This window comes from Pelophylax lessonae (assembly GCF_965119305.1).
Source record: "Pelophylax lessonae genome assembly, chromosome: 13".
NCBI lineage: Eukaryota > Metazoa > Chordata > Amphibia > Anura > Ranidae > Pelophylax > Pelophylax lessonae.
Window position 1 is genome coordinate 148991130 of NC_138780.1, and position 21595 is coordinate 149012724.

General features: G+C 47.1%; 1 protein-coding gene across 2 annotated transcripts in view; it reads right to left on the bottom strand.

Moving 5' to 3' along the window:
• The window catches only part of PPP2R5E (protein phosphatase 2 regulatory subunit B'epsilon), a 250772-nt gene that overhangs the window by 21270 nt on the left and 207907 nt on the right, over positions 1-21595 (bottom strand). The window contains exon 13 of one of the 2 annotated variants that reach the window (XM_082275546.1): positions 17420-17506. In XM_082275546.1, the coding sequence (XP_082131672.1) occupies positions 17420-17506 (87 nt within the window). Of the gene's footprint in view, positions 1-17404; positions 17507-21595 lie in introns of both variants that reach the window. The other variant, XM_082275545.1, reaches the window with a different exon arrangement.

A 21595-nucleotide genomic window follows, 5' to 3' on the forward strand; every position in this document is an offset into this window, starting at 1 on the left:
GTGCATGTTATCATGCCAAAATCACCAAGATATGTAAACTTTCGATCAGGGTCATTTGGGTCGTTTCTGTTGTCATTATGATTTAAAAAGTGTAAACACAGTTGATTGATAATAAATGGCTTCAGCCAAACACTAACCATGAGAGAAAGAAAGGTTTTTGTGTTTTCATTCATATTCTCGGAAAAATGGCAGAGAAATCAAAAATTCTACCAGGGTATGTAAACTTCTGAGCACAACTTTAGTTGCATTGAAATTACTAAAACCGATAACTGCTGGAATATTTTGCTAAGGTATCAAAATAGTGAACTATTTAGAATGTTGTGATTTTCCTGGACACAGGTACACATTTAAAAAGAAAGGCAAGGCGAGGACAGGAACAAGTCGCCAGTATTGCTAGTAGGCTCCCTGCATCTGACCTTTTCCTTTTTACAGACATAAGCTTTATTCCACATGGTCTCTCTGTGGAAGAGGCTACCTTGGTGGAGGATCAGGTGTTTGCTTCTTCATGTCAGATCTATGTGCTCATGACTGGTGATTTAAAGCCTGGTGGCGTAATGATCAATAAGCAGCAGAAGTGCAGAAAGCCCGAAATCCCCAGAATTAGGAAGCAGGGAGATCTGCGCACTGCAGGTCTTCAGGTATAGATTCCCCTCAAGCAATTCTTAGGAAAACAGTGAGAAGTAATAACATCCCCAAATCTCACTAGACTAGAAGCCAGAGGCAGCAGTGCCCTTGATCTCACATTACAGATACAGTATATAGCTATCAGGCTACATGTCCAAGTGTGTTCTGCTATTCTTTAGGAGAAATTCAAGCTGCTTTGATACAGTTTCTAGATGTACCCTATAGGGTGGCAAGTCTTAGGCCCCTTTTACACAGGTGGACCGTTCAGATCCGCCTGTCCATTTTTCAGGCGGATCGAATGGATTCCCCATGCATCTCTAAGGGGCATCGGATGTCAGTAGAGACATGTTCGCTGACATCCGATCCGATAAATCTGGACAGATAGAAACCCTATTTTCCATCTGTCCAGCGGATCGGATGAGAACGGACAGACGGTCCGTTCTCATCAGATTCTCCCATAGAGAACAGCGGGGACCTGACGGCTCTGTCTCCGCACACAACACGGAGACACAGCTGCCATCCGCCTGCTCAGCGGGGGATCGGCGGATCGATCCCCCATTGAGAAAAACTGAGTCCGCCGACGGACTCCTATGTGTGAAAGGGGCCTTAGAGTTCAGGTCCATTTTAAGCTGCTGTTGAGATAACATAAATGCTACACAAAGTGTATTAATGTCATTTAGTTTTCAGCCTCAGAAAGAAGGAGCAGTGAAGTAAAACCACTGTGTAGCACTGCAAAATAGAAGTACAACCTGCAAAATAGAAGTACAATCTGCATGTATCATAAGCAAATAGAAGTGCCACATGCAAAAACAATACAAATTATAGTTCTACACAAGGTTTTGAAAACCCATACATTGATAACATTTACATGAACCTGATCTGATTTACATTTTTATCTTAAGATAAAAAAAAATTGGATTTTTGATTCATCTGTAAAGTCAATTTAGAGCACAGTACAGGACACAGGCACATTCAGAGAGGGCTGTATTATTGGCAGGTAGCTTAAAGCGGATTTCCGGCCTCGGAAACGTTTTTTCAATAAAAATACCCCCGGGACAGTCAGGGCTAGTGCATTTCATAATGGATATCCTCTGAACTGTCCCAGGTTGCACTTACCTTGAAAAGGTCTTGTCCAGCGCTGCCATCTCAAGTGTGGGCAGCTGAAGCCGGAGCGTCCTCTTCGGTGTCCTCTTCGGTCCCGGAATGCCCTGCACCGTCCCCGCTCGTCACTTCCGGGGCAGGCGCATTATCCCTGCACAGCTTCTGGGCATGCCCAGAAGCTGTTTAGCAGGAAATGACGCGGCTGCACCAGAACTGACGAGCGGGGCCGGTGCAGGCGCATTCCTGTTACCACGCTCCCAGCACTATCGAATCATCAGGATGAAGGAAATGACGTCACGCCGCTAGAGGCCCAACAGTGGTGTGAGCTAAGCAAAAATGGCTGCCAATGCAAAGTAATGGGGAGGCTCGGGGAAAATGGCCGCCGAGCCCTAAGCAAAGAAACATTGACACACGCATGATGGCGCCCAAAGGGTGCGAATTACACTAGAGAAAATGGCTGCTGACTGCCCATACATGAAGCCAGAACAGCCTGCCCACATCCAAAATGGCGGCCCCGCGATTTTTACACCGCAACGGCCCCCACAACCATGCCTGTACCCCCAAGTGACACAACACACTCCCGAGGGACTAAGGGACCCCCGCAAACCCCCCACAGCACGGCATGACCGCAAATCGCGCCCCAGCAGGGACCGTGAGGGAGACACAGGGACCACACAGGCAGACATGAGGGGGATCACACAGACTCTAAACAGACTGCCATCTCCATGAGAGAAGGACCCACACACACACCCCCGGGCATACAATGTCATAGACAGAGGGGGTAGCATGGTACTCACCGATCCATGCGAATTTGTGGGCGCCACTCTGCGACGAGAAGCCTCCCACCCCGGGTGGTGGGGGTGCCGTCAGCCAAAACAGGATTCTAGCAACACGCGGCGTACCGCAGTTGAGGCATCCTAGCGAAGTGGCCACTTCGCGGGCTTTGTCCCCGAGGACAGGGACAGGTCGTTTGCGAGGCCAGGGCGTACGTGTAGCCTGCTAAACGCTCAATGGCGGGCTGGGATTCCGTAAGGCTCTAGTACAACCAGTCCGATTCCCAGCTCCACAAACGCTTTAGTCTTCCGAAGTGTGAACTAAGCGCAGGAACAAATAAAAAGCTGTCAGTGCAATGAAAACACACTTCGCATAAAATAAAATGTAAGAAAACAGAAGAAAAGGCTGAGACTGTAGCCCCAGCACAGGGAAGCCTATCTTACTCCTAACTAGGCAAAAGACAAACTGAGTTGGGAATGCTGATAGCAGGGGGGTATTGGACCAGAGGGACAGCCCCCTACAGGTGTGTCTATGCAAATTGCTTTGTGTTTTAACAAGTCTTATGCCTATTTTGCTCCTGTGGATGAGAGGTCAATACCCATAAGTGAAGACTGTATGAGTGGGCGGCGACTGCCAGAGGACGTAAGAGAAATGGATTTTACGGTAAGTCAAGAATCCCATTTTCTCTTTTGTTCATTGAGGGACACAGCTGCTGATCTTCTTAACCATTGGGATGTCCCAAAGCAATGATAAACATGAGGGGTGGGAACAGCGAAAAGGAAACTCCCATGGCTAACTATAGCCAACCAGGTAAACAGGAGCTCAACCAAAACAACTGGAGCTCACCTGAAAAAAACAATACACCCTCAAAAGAGGACCAGGTCCTCAAGCAGCCTGCAAAAACCTTGCAGCCAAAGGAAGCATCTGCAGATGCCAACACATCCACTTTTTAGAACTTTGTAAAAGGGTGTACCGACGACCAAGTGGCTGCCTTGCAAACCTCTGTCACTGACGCCTAATGACGGAAGGCCCAGGAGGCACTGAGCGCCTGAGTAGAATGCGCCTGGACAGGGAAAGGAGGAACCCGACCCTTGATGGAATAGACCTGAACCACCATCTGTCTGATCCATCTCGAAAAAGTCGCAAAGGAAGCGAGGAAGAGGAAGACTTTATGAGGCCAATTAGTGAACACAAATCGTGAGTATGACTTCCTAAAAGACTATCGCTGCCAGGTACACCATAATTGCCCAGACCACATCCAAGGCATGCAAAGCAATTTCCTTTGGATGTTTTGGTCTGGGACACAGGGAAGGCAACACAATGTCTTCATTCAAATGAAAATCAGAGACAACCTGAGGAAGGGAGGATGGACAGAGGTGAAGAACCATCTTATCTCTGTGAACCACCAAGTAAGGTGGACGGCAAAATAACGCCACCAATTCCGACACCCTGCGCGCAGAGGTGACAGCCACCAAAAATTCTGGGACAAAGAATGATTTTCATAAGGAGGCTTCTGGAAGACAGAGCACCAAATTGAGGTCCCAAAGCAGCAACAGAGACTGCACTAAGTGGGTCAAGTGCCTAACTTCTGGAATAAAAGTACGAACCAGGGAGTATGTGCCAAGGGCCATTGAAAGAAGACAGCTAAGGCCGACACCTGACCCTTGATAGTACTGAAGGCCAGTTTTTGCTCAACCCCAACCCCCGCTGAAAAAGAGCGAGGATGAACCCCAGGAGACTCACACCAAGCAATGTACATCTTCCACGTATAATGTTAGATCTTCTTAGGAGGTAGATTTCCTAGCTTTTAACAGCGTTGGAATCACTGACTCAGACAAAACCTTTATCCAACAGCACCTAGCGTTCAACAACCAAGCCGTCAAAGCCAGCGACTGTAAAAAGGATGGAAGATTGGTCCTTGGGACAGCAGATCCTTCCTGAGAGGATCCTTCCAAGGAATGTCGGCGACCTGCCGCACCAGATCGGAGTACCAAGCTCAGCGAGGCAAGTCCAGGGCCACTAAGATGACCGGAATCCCTTCTGCCCCGATCCTGTGTAGAAGTCTTGGAAGAAGCTTAAGAGGAGGGAAGGACTATACTGACCCCACGGGGCCACCAGTGCCAGAGGATCTTGTGACCGAGCCATGAACCTCTGCACCTTTCTGTTGAGCCGAGACGCCAACAGATCAACCTCAGGAATGGCCCACCGGAGACACTACTGATGAAACACCTCTGGATGAAGGGACCACTCCCCTTGGTCCAATGCCTGTCAGTTTTCCACCCCTGGAATGTGTACAGCGGAGAGGGTTGGAATTAACGACTCTGACCACCATAGAATGCCAGCTACCATCAGAACACTTCTTGTGCCCCTCTGGTGATTGACATAAGCCACAGTTGTGGCATTGCCTGCTTGAATGCGCACTGGAAATCCCTGAAGACGATTTGTCAGATGTCCCAGGCACAGTCTGATCGCTTGGAGTTCCAAGACATTGATCGGTAGTCTGGACTCTTCCAGTGTCCAGATCCCCTGGAGCAGAAGGAAGGATTTGCCCAGCTGAAGCGCCGAAGAATGAAGCCACCATATCAGGGACTCTTTCATTCCCAGGCTAAGCCGGATCTAATTTTCCAGAGAGTGCGGATTCTTGTCCCATTTGGCCAGAATCGCCCTTGCAGGGACCTCGTATAGAACTGTGCAAACTGAACCACCTCGAAGGTAGACACCATCAGGCCTAGCACCCACATGAAAGTCCGGAGGGATGACCATCTGCTGGACAGCAGGAGACGAATTGCAGCCTCCAGTTTCTGGAGTTTGTCCAGAGGAAGGAGCACTCTGGCTAAGGTCGAGTCCAGAGTCAGACCCAGATATTCCATCTACAAAGGACTAAGAGCAGACTTCTGAAAATTCAGAATCCAGCCAAACTCACTCACAGTTCATATGGTGATTTCCAGGTTTTCAACCACAGCAGTAGGAGACTCTGCTCGCAGAAGGAGGTCGTCCAAGTAGCCCAGTACAGCGATCACCCATCGGCGCAACATTGCTAGCACCAAGGCCAACTCTTTTGTGAAGACCCCAGGAGCAGAGGAGAGTCCAAAGGGTAACGCCACAAACAGATAATGCTCCTCTCCCACGGCAAAGCAGAGGAAGAGCTGGAGACCGACACATTGGAATGTGAAGGTAAGCGTCATTGATGTCGATGGAGGCAAGAAAATCCCCCTGATGCAGGGAAGCCACTGTCATGCAAACAGATTCAATTCTGAACTTCTGCACCCGCACAAAGCAGTTCAATGCCTTGAGGTCTAGAATTAGATGCACTTTGCCTTCCTTCCTGGGGACTGTAAATAAGTTTGAGTAAAACCCCTAAAAACGTTCCGAAGTCTGAACCAGGACCATCACCCTTTAAAGTAAAAGGTCTGGCACTGCCCCAAAGAAAGCAGACCGGGGACAGTAGCCTTACCGGAGGGTAAGAATGAAACTCGATCTTGTAGCTGGACCGAATAACCTCAAGGATCCACTTGTCTTGTTCCAGGGGAGTCCACGGGTCCAGGAACCAGCAAAGACATCCCCCCATCCCAGATATAGGTGAGAGCACACCTTTATCCTAAGGGGCCTTGTCCACGGGTCTGGAGAAGCCCGCTCTCGACTTGACAGACCAATATTGCTTGGATCCTCCAGAGGAGGCCCCAAAGGGCTCCGATCCCTTGTCAGTCGACCCTGTGGGACAAAAAAAAAAAAAAAAACTTATGAGCTGACGAAGGTCCTTGCCCTTAGTAGCCTGCGGGAGATAGGCACTTTTCCCTCTGCGAGAATGGGGGGGGGGATGGAGAACGCTGCAACACGGGCCATCGTATGCGACCTCCTGAGGCGATTAACTCGCAGGCCAGCCCCCTTTCAGTGGGGCTATTTCATGGCTGATCTTGTGCAGAGCGCTGAGGTCTGCACGCACACGCTGGCTAGACTGGGGTGTTCATTGAATCTAGATTATCCAGCCCGCGTCGCTCAGTCCAGCAGTTGACTGTACATCTCACAGGAAGAAAAAAACAGGAGAAAAAAAAATCTACCTAAAGAAAAAAAATGCCAGGACCAGAGATCCCAGCAAGGAACTAGGTCCTTACTCCTGACTAAACAGGATAAAAAAACTGAGCACCTATAGCAGAGAGAGGTCGTATACCCCCTGAAACTGCCCATAGGCATAGCTAGACTTTTTTTTGCCTAGTGTCTTACTCCTGTGGGGAGCAGTATAACCCAATGGTTAATAAGATCAGGAGCTTTGTCCGTGAATGAAGGAAAAAGAAATGGGATTTTTGTACTCACCGTAAAATCCATTTCTCCTAGTTCACACAGCGCTCCATTAATCCTGACTATAGGATTATATGGCCTTCTGCAGGAGTAGGACTAGGCAAAACAAAAAACTTGGCCCATGGTCTGTCCTCAGCTGGTATAGAACCCCCCCTCTGCTATAGGTATTCAGTTTAGTATCAAGCAATATTAGAAGTAGCCAAACTCCATAGAGGGGTGGGTGCTGTGTCCGAACTCAGAAATGCATTTAACGTACAAAAATCCTATTTTCTCTTTAGTTCATCATCGGACACAGCGCTCCATTAATCCTGATTATAGGGATGCCAAAAAGCAGTGCCAAAAGGAAAATGAGGGGTGGGGAAAATAACCCAAATAAACACAAGAGCCCTAACCGGGTCACATGAGCTCAACCAGGACACACGAGCCCCATTTGAAATAAAAATTCAAAGAAAAACACCCCTCAAGAGGGCACAGCCCCTCTTAAACTGCAGCCTGCAAAACCTTGCGACCAAAAGAAGCATACGCAGATACCAAAATATCTACGGTGTAGAATTTGGTGAAAGTATGCACCGACAACCAAGTGGCCACCTTACAAAACAGATATAGACTCTTGATGATGGAAGGCCCAAGAAGTACTAAGCGCCATGAAAGGGAAAGGAGAAACCCGACCTGTAATAGAATAGGCCTAAGTCACCGTCTGCTGAGCCATCTAGAGATGAAAGCTAAAGAAGTGGCTAGCCCTTTCCTTGGTCCTTGTGTAACCACAAAAAGGGAGTCTGACCTCAAAGGACTCCGTGGCTGCCAGATGCAACCTAATCGCTCAAACCAAAGTCCTAGGCAACCTTAGGTAGGAACGATAGTTCGGGACATAGAACTACCTTATCTCAATGGGCCACCAAATAGGGAATACAACAGGATAATACCGCCAACTCCGACACCATATGGGCCGATGTAATCACCACAAAGAATGCCACCTTCTGGAACAACGTAGGCAAGGGAATCTCCTGAATATTCTCAAATGGAGGTTTCTGGAGAACAGAGCACTAAGTTTAAATCCCACGGCAGCAAAAGAGACCGTACAGGCAGAAACACATGTTGAACTCCCTGAATGAAGGTATGAACTAAAGAGTGCGTGCCTAGGGGGTTGCTGAAAAAAGATTGCCAAGGCAGACACCTGGTCCTTGATGGTACTCAAGGCCAACTTCTGCTCAACACCCCGTTGAAGAAAGGCCAAAACCTGAGGCACAGAAAAGAAGCAAGGATGAGTGCCAATTGACTTAACCCAAGAAATGAACGCATTCCACGTATAATGATATATCTTGATAGAAGTCTACTTCCTCGCCTTCATCATAGTAGGGATCACTGATCCAGACACACCTCTGTCCCTCAGTACCTGGCTTTCAACAGCCAAGCCATCAAAACCAGCGACTGTAAAGCAGAAGGGAAGCTCAGAACTTGGGACAACTGGTCCTCTCAGAGATAGCCCCCAAGGGACGTTTAGGGGCTCCCTGAATGTCCAGAAAACCTTCTCCCTCTTTTCTTCGCAGTAAGCACGGAAGAAGCTTGAGAAGCGGAGGGTACTGGCCCCACAGTGGCACTAGGACGATTGCAGCGTCTACCAGAGGAATCTGTGACCTTGCCACGAACCTCGTATCCTGTTGAACCAAACCTGCCAAAAGAGCCACCTTTGAAGGTGGACACCTCCAGGCCCAGAACCGTTATGAAAGTCGGGAGAGAAGACTGTCTGCGTGACAGCATCCAGCGAATCACAGCCTGTGGTTTCTAATGTTTGACCAGAAGAACGACTACCCTGGTCAACATTAAATCCAGAGTCAGACCCAGGTGATTCAATTTCCTGGACGGGGATAGGGGGGACCTTGGGAGTTCAGACGCAAACCAAACCTTTGTAGGAATTATACCTGCACAAGGAGACTCAGGGCCTAAAAACCCCGAAACGGACTAACGATGCCCCCCTTCTTTGGTACCCCCAAAAAGATCATTTTGTGGATCCCCTTATCGCACAGGAAGGAGGTCTACGAGGCCAGAAACCAGCAATGATGTCCCCCCACCCCAGTCATGGATGAGGGAAGACCTTCATGCTGAAGGGGTCTTGTCTGCGGATCCGGAGGCGCTAGCTCTAGGCTTACCAGACCAAGGTTGCTTGGAACCTCCCGCAGAAGACTGGAAAAATCTATTTCCTCGATCAGTCCCGGAAGCACAAAAAATGGATTTTTGTAAGATCTTACCGTAAAATCCTTTTCTCTTAAGCTCATTGACAGACGTAGTCCTCCTTGATTAATATCAACTCGGGTTATACTGCCCTCTACAGGAGTAGGACTAGACAGGAAAGAAAACGTTCTGGCCACACCTTATGGGCAGTCCCAGAGGGTATATCCTCTCACTTCCTGCTACAGGATATCAGTTATGTCACAAAGCAGTGTCAGAGAATTTAACCCAACCCAACTCAAAAACAGAGGGGCGAGTACTACGTCTGTCAATGAGCTTAAGAGAAAAGGATTTTACGGTAAGATCTTACAAAAATCCATTTTTCTCTGTCGCTCATTGACAGACGTAGTCCTCCTTGATTAATATCAACTCGGGACGTCCCAAAGCAGTGCCACAAATGAGGGGTGGGAAAATGGAAATCAAAATCCAATCTAGAAGGCCCAACCGGTGCCGACTAGAAGTCTTAAAGGCTCATCAAAAGATGAGACAACTGAAATTGCAACGGAAAAAAACCCTCGAGGTAGACCACCGGTCTCCTCAAATTGCGGCCTGCATAACGTTGCGGCCAAAAGAGGCATCCGACGATGCCATCACATCAACTTTATAAAATTTTGTAAAGGTATGCACCGACGACCAGGTAGCCGCCTTGCAAACCTGGACCACTGACGCCTGATGGCGGTAGGCCCAGGAAGTACTGAGCGCTCGAGTGGAGTGCGCATTAACAGGGAACGGAGGATTCCGACCCTTAATAGAATAAGCCTGTACCACCATCTGTCTAATCCATCTAGACATGGTCGCGGCAGAAACAGGCAGCCCCTTTCTAGGGTCATCCGTGATCACGAAAAGTGAATCCGTTTTACGAAACGAGTTCGTAGTAGTCAAGTGTACCCCGATTGTCCGAACCACATCCAAGGAGTGTAATGCAACCTCCCAAGGATGGCTAGGCTTAGGACACAGGGAAGGTAACCCAATATTCTTATTTCAGATGAAACTCTGAAACCACTTTAGGAAGGAAGGATGGATTCGGACGAAGAACCACCTTATCCCTATGAACCACCAGATCTGGTGAACAACAAGATAATGCGGCCGGTTCTGACACCCTGCGTGCAGAAGTAATGGCCACCAAGAAGGCCACCTTCTGGGATAATGTAAGCAAGAGAATCTCCCTGATATTTTCAAAAGGAGGTTTCTGAAAAACCGACAACACCAAATTAAGATCCCAGGGTGGTAAGGGCGCGCGCACTGGTGGAGCCAAGTGCCTCACCCCCTGGATGAAATTCCGCACCAAGGAATGAGTAGCCAGAGGCTTCTGGAAGAAGATTGCTAACGCTGAAACCTGACCCTTGATATTGCTCAAGGATAGTTTCTGCTCAACCCCCTTTTGCAGAAAAGCCAAGATTCAGGTCACCGAATAGGTACGTGGGGGAAAACCCAACGATTCACATCACGCAATATAAGCCTTCCATGTGCGATAATAGACTTTGCTGGAAGTGGCTTTCCTTGCTTTAATTAGAGTAGGAATAACTGAAGCTGACAATCCTCTGTCCTTCAGTACCTGGGTCTCAAGGGCCAGGCCGTTAAAGCCAGCTACTGTAAAGCACGATGGAAGATCGGTCCTTGAGACCACAAATCCTCCCTGAGAAGAAGTCTCCAAGGAGCGTCCGCGACTAGTCTGCCCAAGTCGGCGTACCCGGCTTGACGAGGCCAGCCCGGAATTACCAGGATAACTGGAGTTCCCTCCACCTCTATCCTGCGGAGAAATCTCAGCAGTAACCTGAGAGGGGGGAAAGACATACAGTAGCTGATACTGCCCCTACGGGGCGCTCAGCGCGTCTGCTGCGTCCGCTAGAGGATCGCGGGCGCGAGCCCTGTTGAGCCGACATGCCAACAGATCCATATCCGGGGTGCCCCAATGAAGGGACAGCTGGTGAAATACCTCTGGATGAAGAGACTATTCCTCTTGATCCAGAATCTGACGGCTGAGATAATCTGCCTGTCCACCCCCGGGATGAATATCGCGGAGAGAGCTGGAACAACTGTTCCGCCCAATAAAGAATGTTGGCCACTTCTATGGCCGCCAGGGCACTCTTGGTGCCCCTTGGTGATTGACATAAGTCATGACCGTGGCATAGTCCGATTGGATCCGAACCAGGCTGCCCTGGAGCTGCTCAGTCCAGTAAATCGGACAAAGTCTGATCGCTCTCAGTTCCAACACATTTATCGGTAACCTGGAATTTATCAGAAGAAATGACTTCCCCTGGCTGAGCATCGGAGACCGAAGCCACCAGAGCCTCCCTGGTCCGCTCGCTCAATCGAATCCGATTGTCCAGGAAATCGGGATTCCGATTCCATTTGAGAAGAATCTCCTCTCGGAGAATTCGGGTATGAGACTGGGCAAACGGTACTGCCTCTGAGGAGGCGACCATCAGTCCCAGCCAGTTGACGGACAGCAACATCCGAATCATTGACTGAATCTTTTGGAGTTTCTCCGCATGGAGAAACACTCTTGCCAAGGATGTATCCAAAATTAGGCCCAGATAGTTCAGTGTCCTGGTGGGAACCAGCCTGTGAAGATGGGGATATGAAGATAGGCATCCTAAATGTCTATGGATGCCAGGAGGTCCCCCTGATGCAGGGAGGCCACCACTGTTCGGATGGACTCCATCTCTCCCAAGACCAGAGTTGGATGCACCTAGCCCTTTTTCCTGGGCATTGTGAACAGGTTCGACTAGAACCCCTGAAACTCTCCAAGGAATGGGAACTACCACTCCCTGTTGCATCAAGCTGTCCCCCGCAAAGCTTTTTAAGCGACCCGGGGATGTCGAATATTGGAAGGGAAGAATCCCACCGGTGGAAGTGATCGAAACTCGATCTTGTATCCCGACCGTATGACCTCGCGAACCCCTTTATCCGGGATTCTGGAAAGCCATGGATCCGGAAACCGGTGAAGACGTCCCCCCACCCTAGAGATGGGTGGGGGCCCATTCTGTCAATCCAACGGGATAACAGTGGCTTTATTTAGTCTGGAAATCGGTGAGTCCACTATTGGTGGTACCGTCCATCTTATAATGAGGGATACCTCAAACTGATAGCGCCTAGCAATGCGTTTGGAAATAGCAGGGGTTCGTTTTCGGATGACCCCCTTTGGGCAAGGGAAACCCTTCGCCATTTTGGTAGGCTTGCTAATACCAAAAAAGGAATATCAGTCTCAGCTACCTCTGCCGGTGTAATCTCAAGATTTAAGGTTTCCCGGACAGACACAACTAGTGCCTCCACCAACGCTTCTTGTGCTATGGCGGAGGCAGAAGCGTCCTCCTCACTGTCTGAGGAGACCGTACCTGAGACAACAACCCCAGAAAAGGGGCTGCAATGACCAGCTCAGAAACCGTATCTGAAGTATCAGATGAAATAGGGGTAGGCGGGGGTCGCTTTTCTTGACCCCCGTCCCTGATAGGCTACTTCCACCCGGGATACCAAAGACTCCAAAACTGATGATAATGCATCATCACAAGTGGGGCACTGGAGGGTCCTGCGGCCACCTCGAGGGGATCAGGTGGGGATACATGTGTGGCAGGGTTCATGATTAACAAGACACTTGCCAGTAAACACAAAAATTTAATTGCAAGAAAACATTTTTTTTTTTTTTTTTTTTACTTAGTCCCCCAGCGCAATAGCGCCCCTCAGTGTACCTGCTTGGACCCCTCAGAGAGAGAGAGAGAGAGAGAGAGAGAGAGAGAGAGAGAGAGAGAGAGAGAGAGAGAGACCCCAAGGCTCACCTGATGCTCAGAAGTTTCCACACAACCTGCTTCCAGCACTGTCTGTTACACAGTCAGGAAGTCTTTAGGCTTGCTTTCCCGGGTAAAGGAGGCGGCTCCGCCCCTTTACACGCCTTCCGGCGCCTCCCAATTGCTCCTCGAGGTGTTTGGTCACCTCAAACATGGCCGCCCCCATGCTAGAGACACGAGGCTACGCCAAAATGGTGGCCCCGTGCGATCTGCGGGAAAATGGCGGCGGCCTGTGGAGGATAGCGGCGGCCTGTGGAGGATAGCGGCGGCTTGTAAGGTAGCAGCGGCCTGCGGGAGGTGTGCGCTCGGCCAGTGCGGCCTACGGGAGTGTGCGCTCGGCCAGTGCGGCCTGTGGGAGGCTGAGCGGCCTGCGGAGGTGACCGGCTTTATGGAAGGATGGCGACCTGCGGATGCGGTAATCCCGGCATAGGCATCGGCCTGTATACACATTATGTCAGGTAAGATACCTCTATACCTTAATAGTAATGCCTTTTAGCAGTCTGCCACCGCAGTCATCTCCCTTATAGTGTCATATAGTGACTATAGATAGTCAGCTCCCAAACCAAGCTTTTAAGAGGGGGATTAATGACACCTGTTAGGATCACGTCCATCCATCCCAGAGAGGGGCCCGTGTCCACCAACAAACCTGACAGGGGGAGAGGGGGAACATTTACTCACCATACCGGAACCAGGTGGGCGCCAACTCCTGACAGAACCCCTCTCCACCGGAGTGGGGGGGCTGTCGACCAATCTGGACGCCGTGACTCCGTTGGTCATTGGCGTCCAGGCGAGACGTTTAACTCGCAGGGTCTGTCCCCGTCCAGTGGGACTATGTCGCGGCCGACCCAACGCGGAGCTAGGGCCTGCACGCGCTCGCAGGCTGAACTGGGGTGACCACTGGATCTCAACATCCAGCCCGTCGCCCAGTTTCAGCGTACTTGCTTGAAGATCTCACAGGAACACTGGAGAAGAAAAGCTGCCTAAAAAAGTATTTCTAAAAAATCTTGCCAGGACCAAAGATCCCAGCAAGGAACTTAGGTCCTTACTCCTAACTAGATAGAAAAAAACTGATATCCTGTAGCAGGAAGTGAGAGGATATACCCTCTGGGACTGCCCCTAAGGTGTGGCCAGAACGTTTTCTTTCCTGTCTAGTCCTACTCCTGTAGAGGGCAGTATAACCCGAGTTGATATTAATCAAGGAGGACTACGTCTGTCAATGAGCGACAGAGAAATAGATTTTGCATGGGCAGAGGAGGGCCTATGTTTGCGACAAGGCTCCTTCCCTTAGCTAGACTGTGGCAGGAAGGTACGCGGCGGACATGCGACTCCCAGGACCCTTCAGGTACTGAAGTCCGGCAAGGGGGGCCTAGACAGGGACCCCCCCCCCAGGGCATTTACCACACACATTGTGCAAATGGAGCCGCCGTGGCGCGCTCTCTCTCCCCCCTCCAGTCACAGCTTACCTCATCCCACACCAAGTGATAGCGCCGCCACTCCAGAAGGGGGAATTGGTGGTGGTGGGGGGTGTTCGTGTAGTGCCATTAAGGCTTGTGTATGCTAGGCTTCATACTCCTGACTTCACCCACTTTGTAAGGGCATACGTCCTCAGCGAGGAGGTCCTATGAGCTGATGCGCTCTTTGGCAGAGTCCTGGTACAGTCCCAAAATCTCTCATTGTGGGGCACCAATCTGGAAGACGCCATTGTGGCTACAAAGCAGCATGAAAAAAATTCAGTAAAGGATTCAGTAAGTATAACAAATCATGTTCATTGAAGAGGAGATATTCAGCACCTAAAGATACCATCAAAGAACAGAGGGTTTCCAAGGAGCGGAAGAAGTTATGAGTGTCCTCAGTTTTTTATTTCTCTGTCAGTGTATAACCATCTGAAGGTACACACCTCTAACCCAGTCATCTCTGAACCAGCCTGTGTTCTGTACTGTATGAAGAAAAAAAAAAAAAAAAAAAATACTGAGAAGGTGATATCTTCTCTTTACCATGTATCCACATTGCAGCCTAACAGACTGTAGATGATGTGGCTGCATTTTTTTCTTTTATTAGGCTTCCGTTTCCTTTATTTTTTTTTACATGGTGAATCTGCCAGAGACACCTGTTCCAGAATGACAACGTTCAAATGGTCATTGACTGCACTGCATCTATGTCACCCTAGGCTGCTCTTGTTGTGAACTACAAAACACTCCACCCCCCTTCTCATCTCCTTAACCCCCTTCATGCCAAAGCGTTTTTCTGAAATTTGTTGCCAACAAGTTAAAATCAGTATTTTTTGCTAGAAAATTACTTAGAACCTCCAATTATTCTATAAATATTTTTAGCCGAGACTCTAGAGAAAAAAAAAGCTATCGTTGCAATATTTTATTTTCCACTGTTTTTGCGAAGCGGTCTTTCAAATGCAATTTGAAATACACTTTTATTAACCACTTGCCGACTGTAACCCAACTGCGGCAGTCCTGGGTCCAGCGACGTAGACCTACGTCGCTGGACTCCTAGTGGTCTCGGCGGTTTAGACACAGCGGGAGTCAGGCCGGAGGAGGAGAGGCAGGGATCGCCGCCTCTCCCTTCCTCGATCGTTGGGGAAAGTGTGAGAAGACCCGCCTGCTTATGTAAACAAAGCAGGCGGATCTTTTCAGTGACAGCATAGCTAAACCTGCGATCTCTGTGTCACAGAACCCCCCCCCCCTCCCCACACACACACGTCAGTATGCATAAGGCATAAAACCCTTTCATCACCCATAGGGTTAACCCCTTCCCTGCCAGTGTCATTATTACAGTAACAGTGCATATTTATAGCACCGATTATTGTAGTAATGTCACTAGTCCCCTCAAAAGTGTCAAAAATGTCAGTTAGGGGTCCGATCTGTCCCCCGCAATGTGGCAGTCCCGTAAAAAAGCGCATATTGCCGCCATTACTAGTAAAAAAAAAAAGACAAATCTTTCCCGTAGTTAGTAAACGCGATAACTTTTGCCCAAACCAATGAAAATACGCTTTTTTATGTATGTAGCAGAAAACAAATTAGCCTAAAATGTTAAAAAAATTTGATTTTTTAATTTTTTTTTGGGAATGTTCTATAGCAGAATGTGAAAAACATTTTTTTTTTCAAAATTGTCGCTATTTTTTTGTTTATAGTGCAAAAATTAAAAATCGCACAGGTAATCAAAAAGAAACCAAAAGAAAGCTCTATTTGTGTGGAAAAAAAGGACATCAATTTTATTTGGGTACAGCATCGCACGACAGCGCAATTGTCTGTTAAAGTAACGCAGTGCCGAATCGCAAAATAGGGCCTGGTCAGGAAGGGGGGTCAAATCTTCCGGTCTTAAAGTGGTTAATCGTTTAAAAAAAAAAAAAGTAAACCCATTTTTTTTTTTTTGTATGATGTTACGACGAGTAACACCTGTCCTCCATCCAGAATGCATGTGCTTCCACTGTGGAGACTCTTTAAAAGATAGAGGTAGGGACTGCAGGTAACAGGGTGCCTTGCTGGGGGGCCTGCAGCTTACGCATGCATTTGTAAATGTGTGCTACTAAACCTGTTTTTGGCGCATACTGTTAAGACAGGTTGGTCGGTAAGTTGTGCTTGGAAATTCTTTGGTTTTATTTGACATGCCTTTGGCCTTCCAATGCTCCTTGCTGTAAAGACCAGTTATAGGTGGAGGAAGTGACCATTTTTTGTTTTTGCTGAGTAGATACCCAACATGTCATGCTTTAAAAGTGCGCACTCTCGTGGAATGGCGACAAACTACAGTATTAAATCTCCATAGGCGACACTTTAAAGATGTTCTAACTGTTTAGAGTTACAGAGGTGGATCGATCCGCCTTTAAGGCTCCAGTACAGGAAGTGATGTCATGACGTTGCTTACGGGTTACTACATCGGAGACTCGGCGTATGTGCCGGCTGGTCACTCTGGCCTCCCGGTGGGACAGGAGACCCGGGCAGAGCGGCAGGAGTGACATCCCCTCTCGCTGCCAAGTTTGGCTGTTTCGAATGATGTATTTTTTTTTTTAAATCTGGCACCTTTAAGACTGTCATGACATCACTTCCGGGTTTCTACATCGGAATCAGGCTTTGTTCGGATCTTCGGCCAGCCAGCGGACGAACTGGCTGGTTGCTCGGGTTTACCGGTAATAACCAGCCACATTGGTTGTTATTACAAGAAAGCCGACCGTCGGCTCTAAACAACGGTCCAGGGTGATGCCTCTAGCTGCAGGCATCACTCCGGTACAACCCCCTGAAGCCGAGGCCGCATGTTTGCATTCTGTCAGTATGTAGGGGTTAACATGGGGGAAAAGGTTTTTTTTTAGCTCACAGTTTTATTTGAGATTTAAATTCAGTACACAGGAAGTCACACAGGCACTGCATTTCTGGCAGGATCAACAGGTATTGTTTTGTACTTGCAGAAAATGTACTTGGCTTGACTAAAAAAAAAAAAAAAAAAAAAAAAAAAGAAACCCTAATAAAACCACCAGATCTAAAGACTGATAAGCTGCAATATATTACATTTTGTTCTTGGGTTAAGATAAACTTTGAAGAACAGAAAAGGAATTAAACTTTTATCTGTGCTAACAAAAAGTTATAAAAAGTTACCGCTGGCGATCTGACTTGTATGTGGCGGTCAGTTCATCAAACAAAGTGCTGTTCATCTCCATAAACGCTTTTAACACATTGTAGACAAGAGCCACGATAGCCCTGGTGAAAGAACAAACGGAATACAGAGAATTAAAGTAATATACTGAGATACTAATACTTGTATTTACTTCATCTAACCAATGATGTATAATATTACAACAGATTACTATAGTGTTCCTGTATTGCTTGAGGTGCTTTCAAATAAATGATGCACAGGTATGTATGCATGCTCCAAAGACTTAACAAGTACACAAGGTAACTTATGAAACTTTCAGCTGCTGTGACCAAGCAGCAGTTATGATGAAGGTCCTCCTATGTGGCTGGGATACCTGTTAAAGTGTAAGTGAACTTTTGCCTTACCCACCCACCTTGTCATCATAGGTACCAGCTGTGCTCAAAAGTTGCATTCCCTGGCAGTAATTGTGAAGTTTTGGCACAGATAATGATAATATGACTGTTCATGCCAAGAAACTGTCTTTTATTTAAGGAAAATGGTCATATAAAGCCATTTAATATTACATAGTAGTTTGGCTCTTTAAATCATAACAGAAATCACCCAAATGGCCCAGATCAAAAGTTTACATACCCTGGAATGTTTGGCCTTTGTACAGACACACAAGGTGACACATGACAATTAAATGTTTAATTGCAATTAGTGTCTGTGTATAAACAGTCAATTTTTTTTAGCTCTCATGTAGTGGATGCACTGAGTAGGCTAGATACTGTGCCACAGCTAGCAGAAAAGAACTGTCAAAAGACCTGCATAACAAGGGAATGAAATGTTATAAAGATGGAAAAGGATTTAAAAAGATATCCAAAGCCTTGAATATGCCAGTCTGTACGGTTAAATCACTTAAGTGGAAAATTCACAGATCTCTTGATACCAAGCCAAGGTCAGGTAGTGCAAGAAAGACTGCAGCCATAACTGCCTGATAAATTGTTCTGGATGCAAAGAAAAATCATGTTTTTCTTTGGTAACCTCAGGAGACCTTGGGAGAAATACAGGCTGCTCTGGAAAAAGATGGTGTGGTTGTTGCAAGGAGCACAATATGACGATACTTGAACAAAAAAGCTGCATGGTCAAGTTACTAAAAAGAAACCTTTTACTGCGCCATAGCCAAAAAAAAGCCTGGTTACAATATGCCCAACACCTTGGCATGCATCACCACCTCTTGCACACTGTAATTTGGAGTGACAAGACGAAAATAGAGCCTTATGGTCACAATTATAAGAGCTATGTTTGGAGAGGGGTCAACAAAGCCTATAGCGACAAGAATACCACCCCCTCTGTGAAGCATTTTTGGTGCCTCACTGATGATTTGAGGGGGCGTGAGCTCTAAAGGCAGGGAGAATCTTGTGAAAATTGATGGCAAGATACAGCATGTTACCAGAAAATACTGGAAAACAATTTTCATTCTTCCGCACGAAAGCTGCACATGGGACGCCACTGAACTTTCCAGCACAACGATGACCTTAAACATAAGGTCAAGTTGTCCCTTCGGCGGTTAAGCAAAAAAAGAAAAAGGTTCTGGAGTGGCAATCACAGTCTCTTGACCTTAATATCATTGAACCACTCTGGGCAGATCTCAAATGTGCAGTTCATGCAAGATGACCAAAGACTTTGCATGACTTGGAGGCATTTTGCCAAGACGTATGAGCAGCTATACCACTTGCTAGAATTTAGGGCCTCATAAACAACTACTACCAAAGACTGCATGCTGTCATTAATACTAAAGGGGCAATACACAGTATTAAGAACTAAGGGCATGCAGGCTTTTGAACAGGGGTTATTTAATTTGTTTACTTGTTGCCATTGTGCCATTCTGTTATGACCTACAGTTCAATAGGATTCTCATAAGAAATGAAAGAAATGTGTTTTTCCTGTTCATTCAGGTTTTCTTTAAAAATGGTACATGCTGTATAGGAGATTAGCAATTCTCCAAGGGCATGCAAACATTTGAGCACAACTGTGCACGTGAAAAAAGCAGAAAAAAATAAAAATAAAAATGTATACAACAGCTCCTTTTATAGTATGACTCTAGGGCTTTAATACGTTGCACATTAGTAATATGGTGGTTCTGCATTCATACAGTGCCTTGAAAAGTATTCATACCCCTTGAAATGTTCCACATTTTATCACGTTACAACCAAAAATGTAAATGTATTTTATTGGGATTTTATAGCACAGACCAACACAAAGTGGCACACAATTGTGAACTGGAAGAAAAATGATAAATGGTTTAAAAAATGGTTTAAAAATAAATACCTATAAAGTGTGGCGTGCATTTGTATTCAGCCCCCTTGAGTGAATACTTTGTAGAACCACCTTTTGCTGCAATTACAGCTGCAAGTCTTTTTGAGTATGTCTCTACCAGCTTTGCATATCTAGAGTGTAAAATTTTTGCCAATTCTTCTTTGCAAAATAGATCATGCTCGATTAGATTGGATGGAGAGCATCTGTAAACAGCAATTTTCAAGTCTTGCCCCATATTCTCAACTGGACTTTGACTGGGCTATTCTAACACATCAATATGCTTTGATCTATGCCATTCCATTGTAGCTCTGGCTGTATGTTTAGGGTCGTTGTCCTGCTAGAAGGTGAACCTTCACCCTAGTTGAAGTCTTTTTCAGACTACCTTTAACAGGTTTTCTTTTAAGATTGCCCTGTATTTGGCTCTATCCATCTTCCCATCAACTCTGACCAGCTTCCCTGTCTCTGCTAAAGAAAAGTATCCCAACAGCGTGATGCTGCCACCACCATGTATCACGGTGGAAACGGTGTGCTCAGGGTGATGTGCAGTGTTCGTTTTCTGCCAAACATAGCCTTTGGATTTTAGGCCAAAAAGTTGAGTTTTGGTCTCATCTGACCACAGCCCCTTCTTCCACATATTTGTTGTGTCCCCCACATGGCTTCTCACAAAAGGGACTTCTTATTGCTTTCAACAATGGCTTTCAATGTGCCACTTTCATAAAGGCCAGATTTGTGGAGTGCACAACTAAAAGTTGTCCTGTGGACAGATTCTCCCACCTGTGCTCTGGATCTCTGCAGCTCCTCCAGAGTTACCATGGGCCTCTTAGCTGCTTCTCGGATTAATGCTCTCTTTATCTTGCCTATCAGCTTAGGTGGACGGCCAATGTCTTGGTAGGGTTGTAGTTGTGCCATTATCTTTCCATTTTCGGATGATGGATTGAACAGTGCTCGTGAGATGTTTAAGACCTCTTTCACACTCATGCGACTTGTTCTGTGACTTGGGACTGCAAAGTCGCATTACAAGTCATACTCCATGATTTCCAATGAGTACCGTTCATATCTGTACAACTTCAAGTCGCTGCGACTCCAAAGTAGTCCCTGCATACTTTGGTCTGACTGATGCGTTTTAAGTCCATAGACCAAGGGCTGGCCCAAGAATGAAATGCTGCCCCCACCACCTCATAAAAAAAAAAAAACACACCAAAAGGCTCCTAAATCCATTATTTTATATAAATCTAAAATGTAGAAAATATTATATATACTGTTATCTTCCATAACTCACCACCGGACCGCTTCACCAAACACCTACTTGTCTGTCCTCCTGTCTCTGCCACGGCCACCGCCCTAGAAGATCCAGCCTGTCCTGCGTGAGATGAAGTGCGCTGATGTCATTGTGCACACCACGATCACGTGAGGGACGTTCCCTGGAGGAAACATTCCACTTATACTAATTTTTGTGCACTACGGGCAGCAGTGTGAGATGGGGAAATGCCACCTGTAGCGTGCCGCAAACTGATGACACAAAACTGCTGGGAAAAAAAATAAAATCTTGGCCATCAATTTGTTGCCCCTCTCAAAGTTCTGCATGGGTCCAATGGACCCAGCGGGACCCACCGTAGGACCGGGCCCTGCATAGACCTGAAGATTCACTGGCATTGCTTCAAGCCCAGTCAAAATTGCACAACTTTTAGGTTGCACAAGTGTGAAAGGGGCCTAAAGCTTGGGATTTTTTTTTTTTTATAACCTAACCCTGCTTTAAACTTCCTGACCTGTCCAGTGTGTTCCTTAGCCTTCCATGATGCTGTTTGTTCACTAAGGTTCTCCAACACACCTCTGAGGGCTTCACACAACATCTGTATTTATACTGAGATTAAATTACATACAGGCGGACTGTTTTA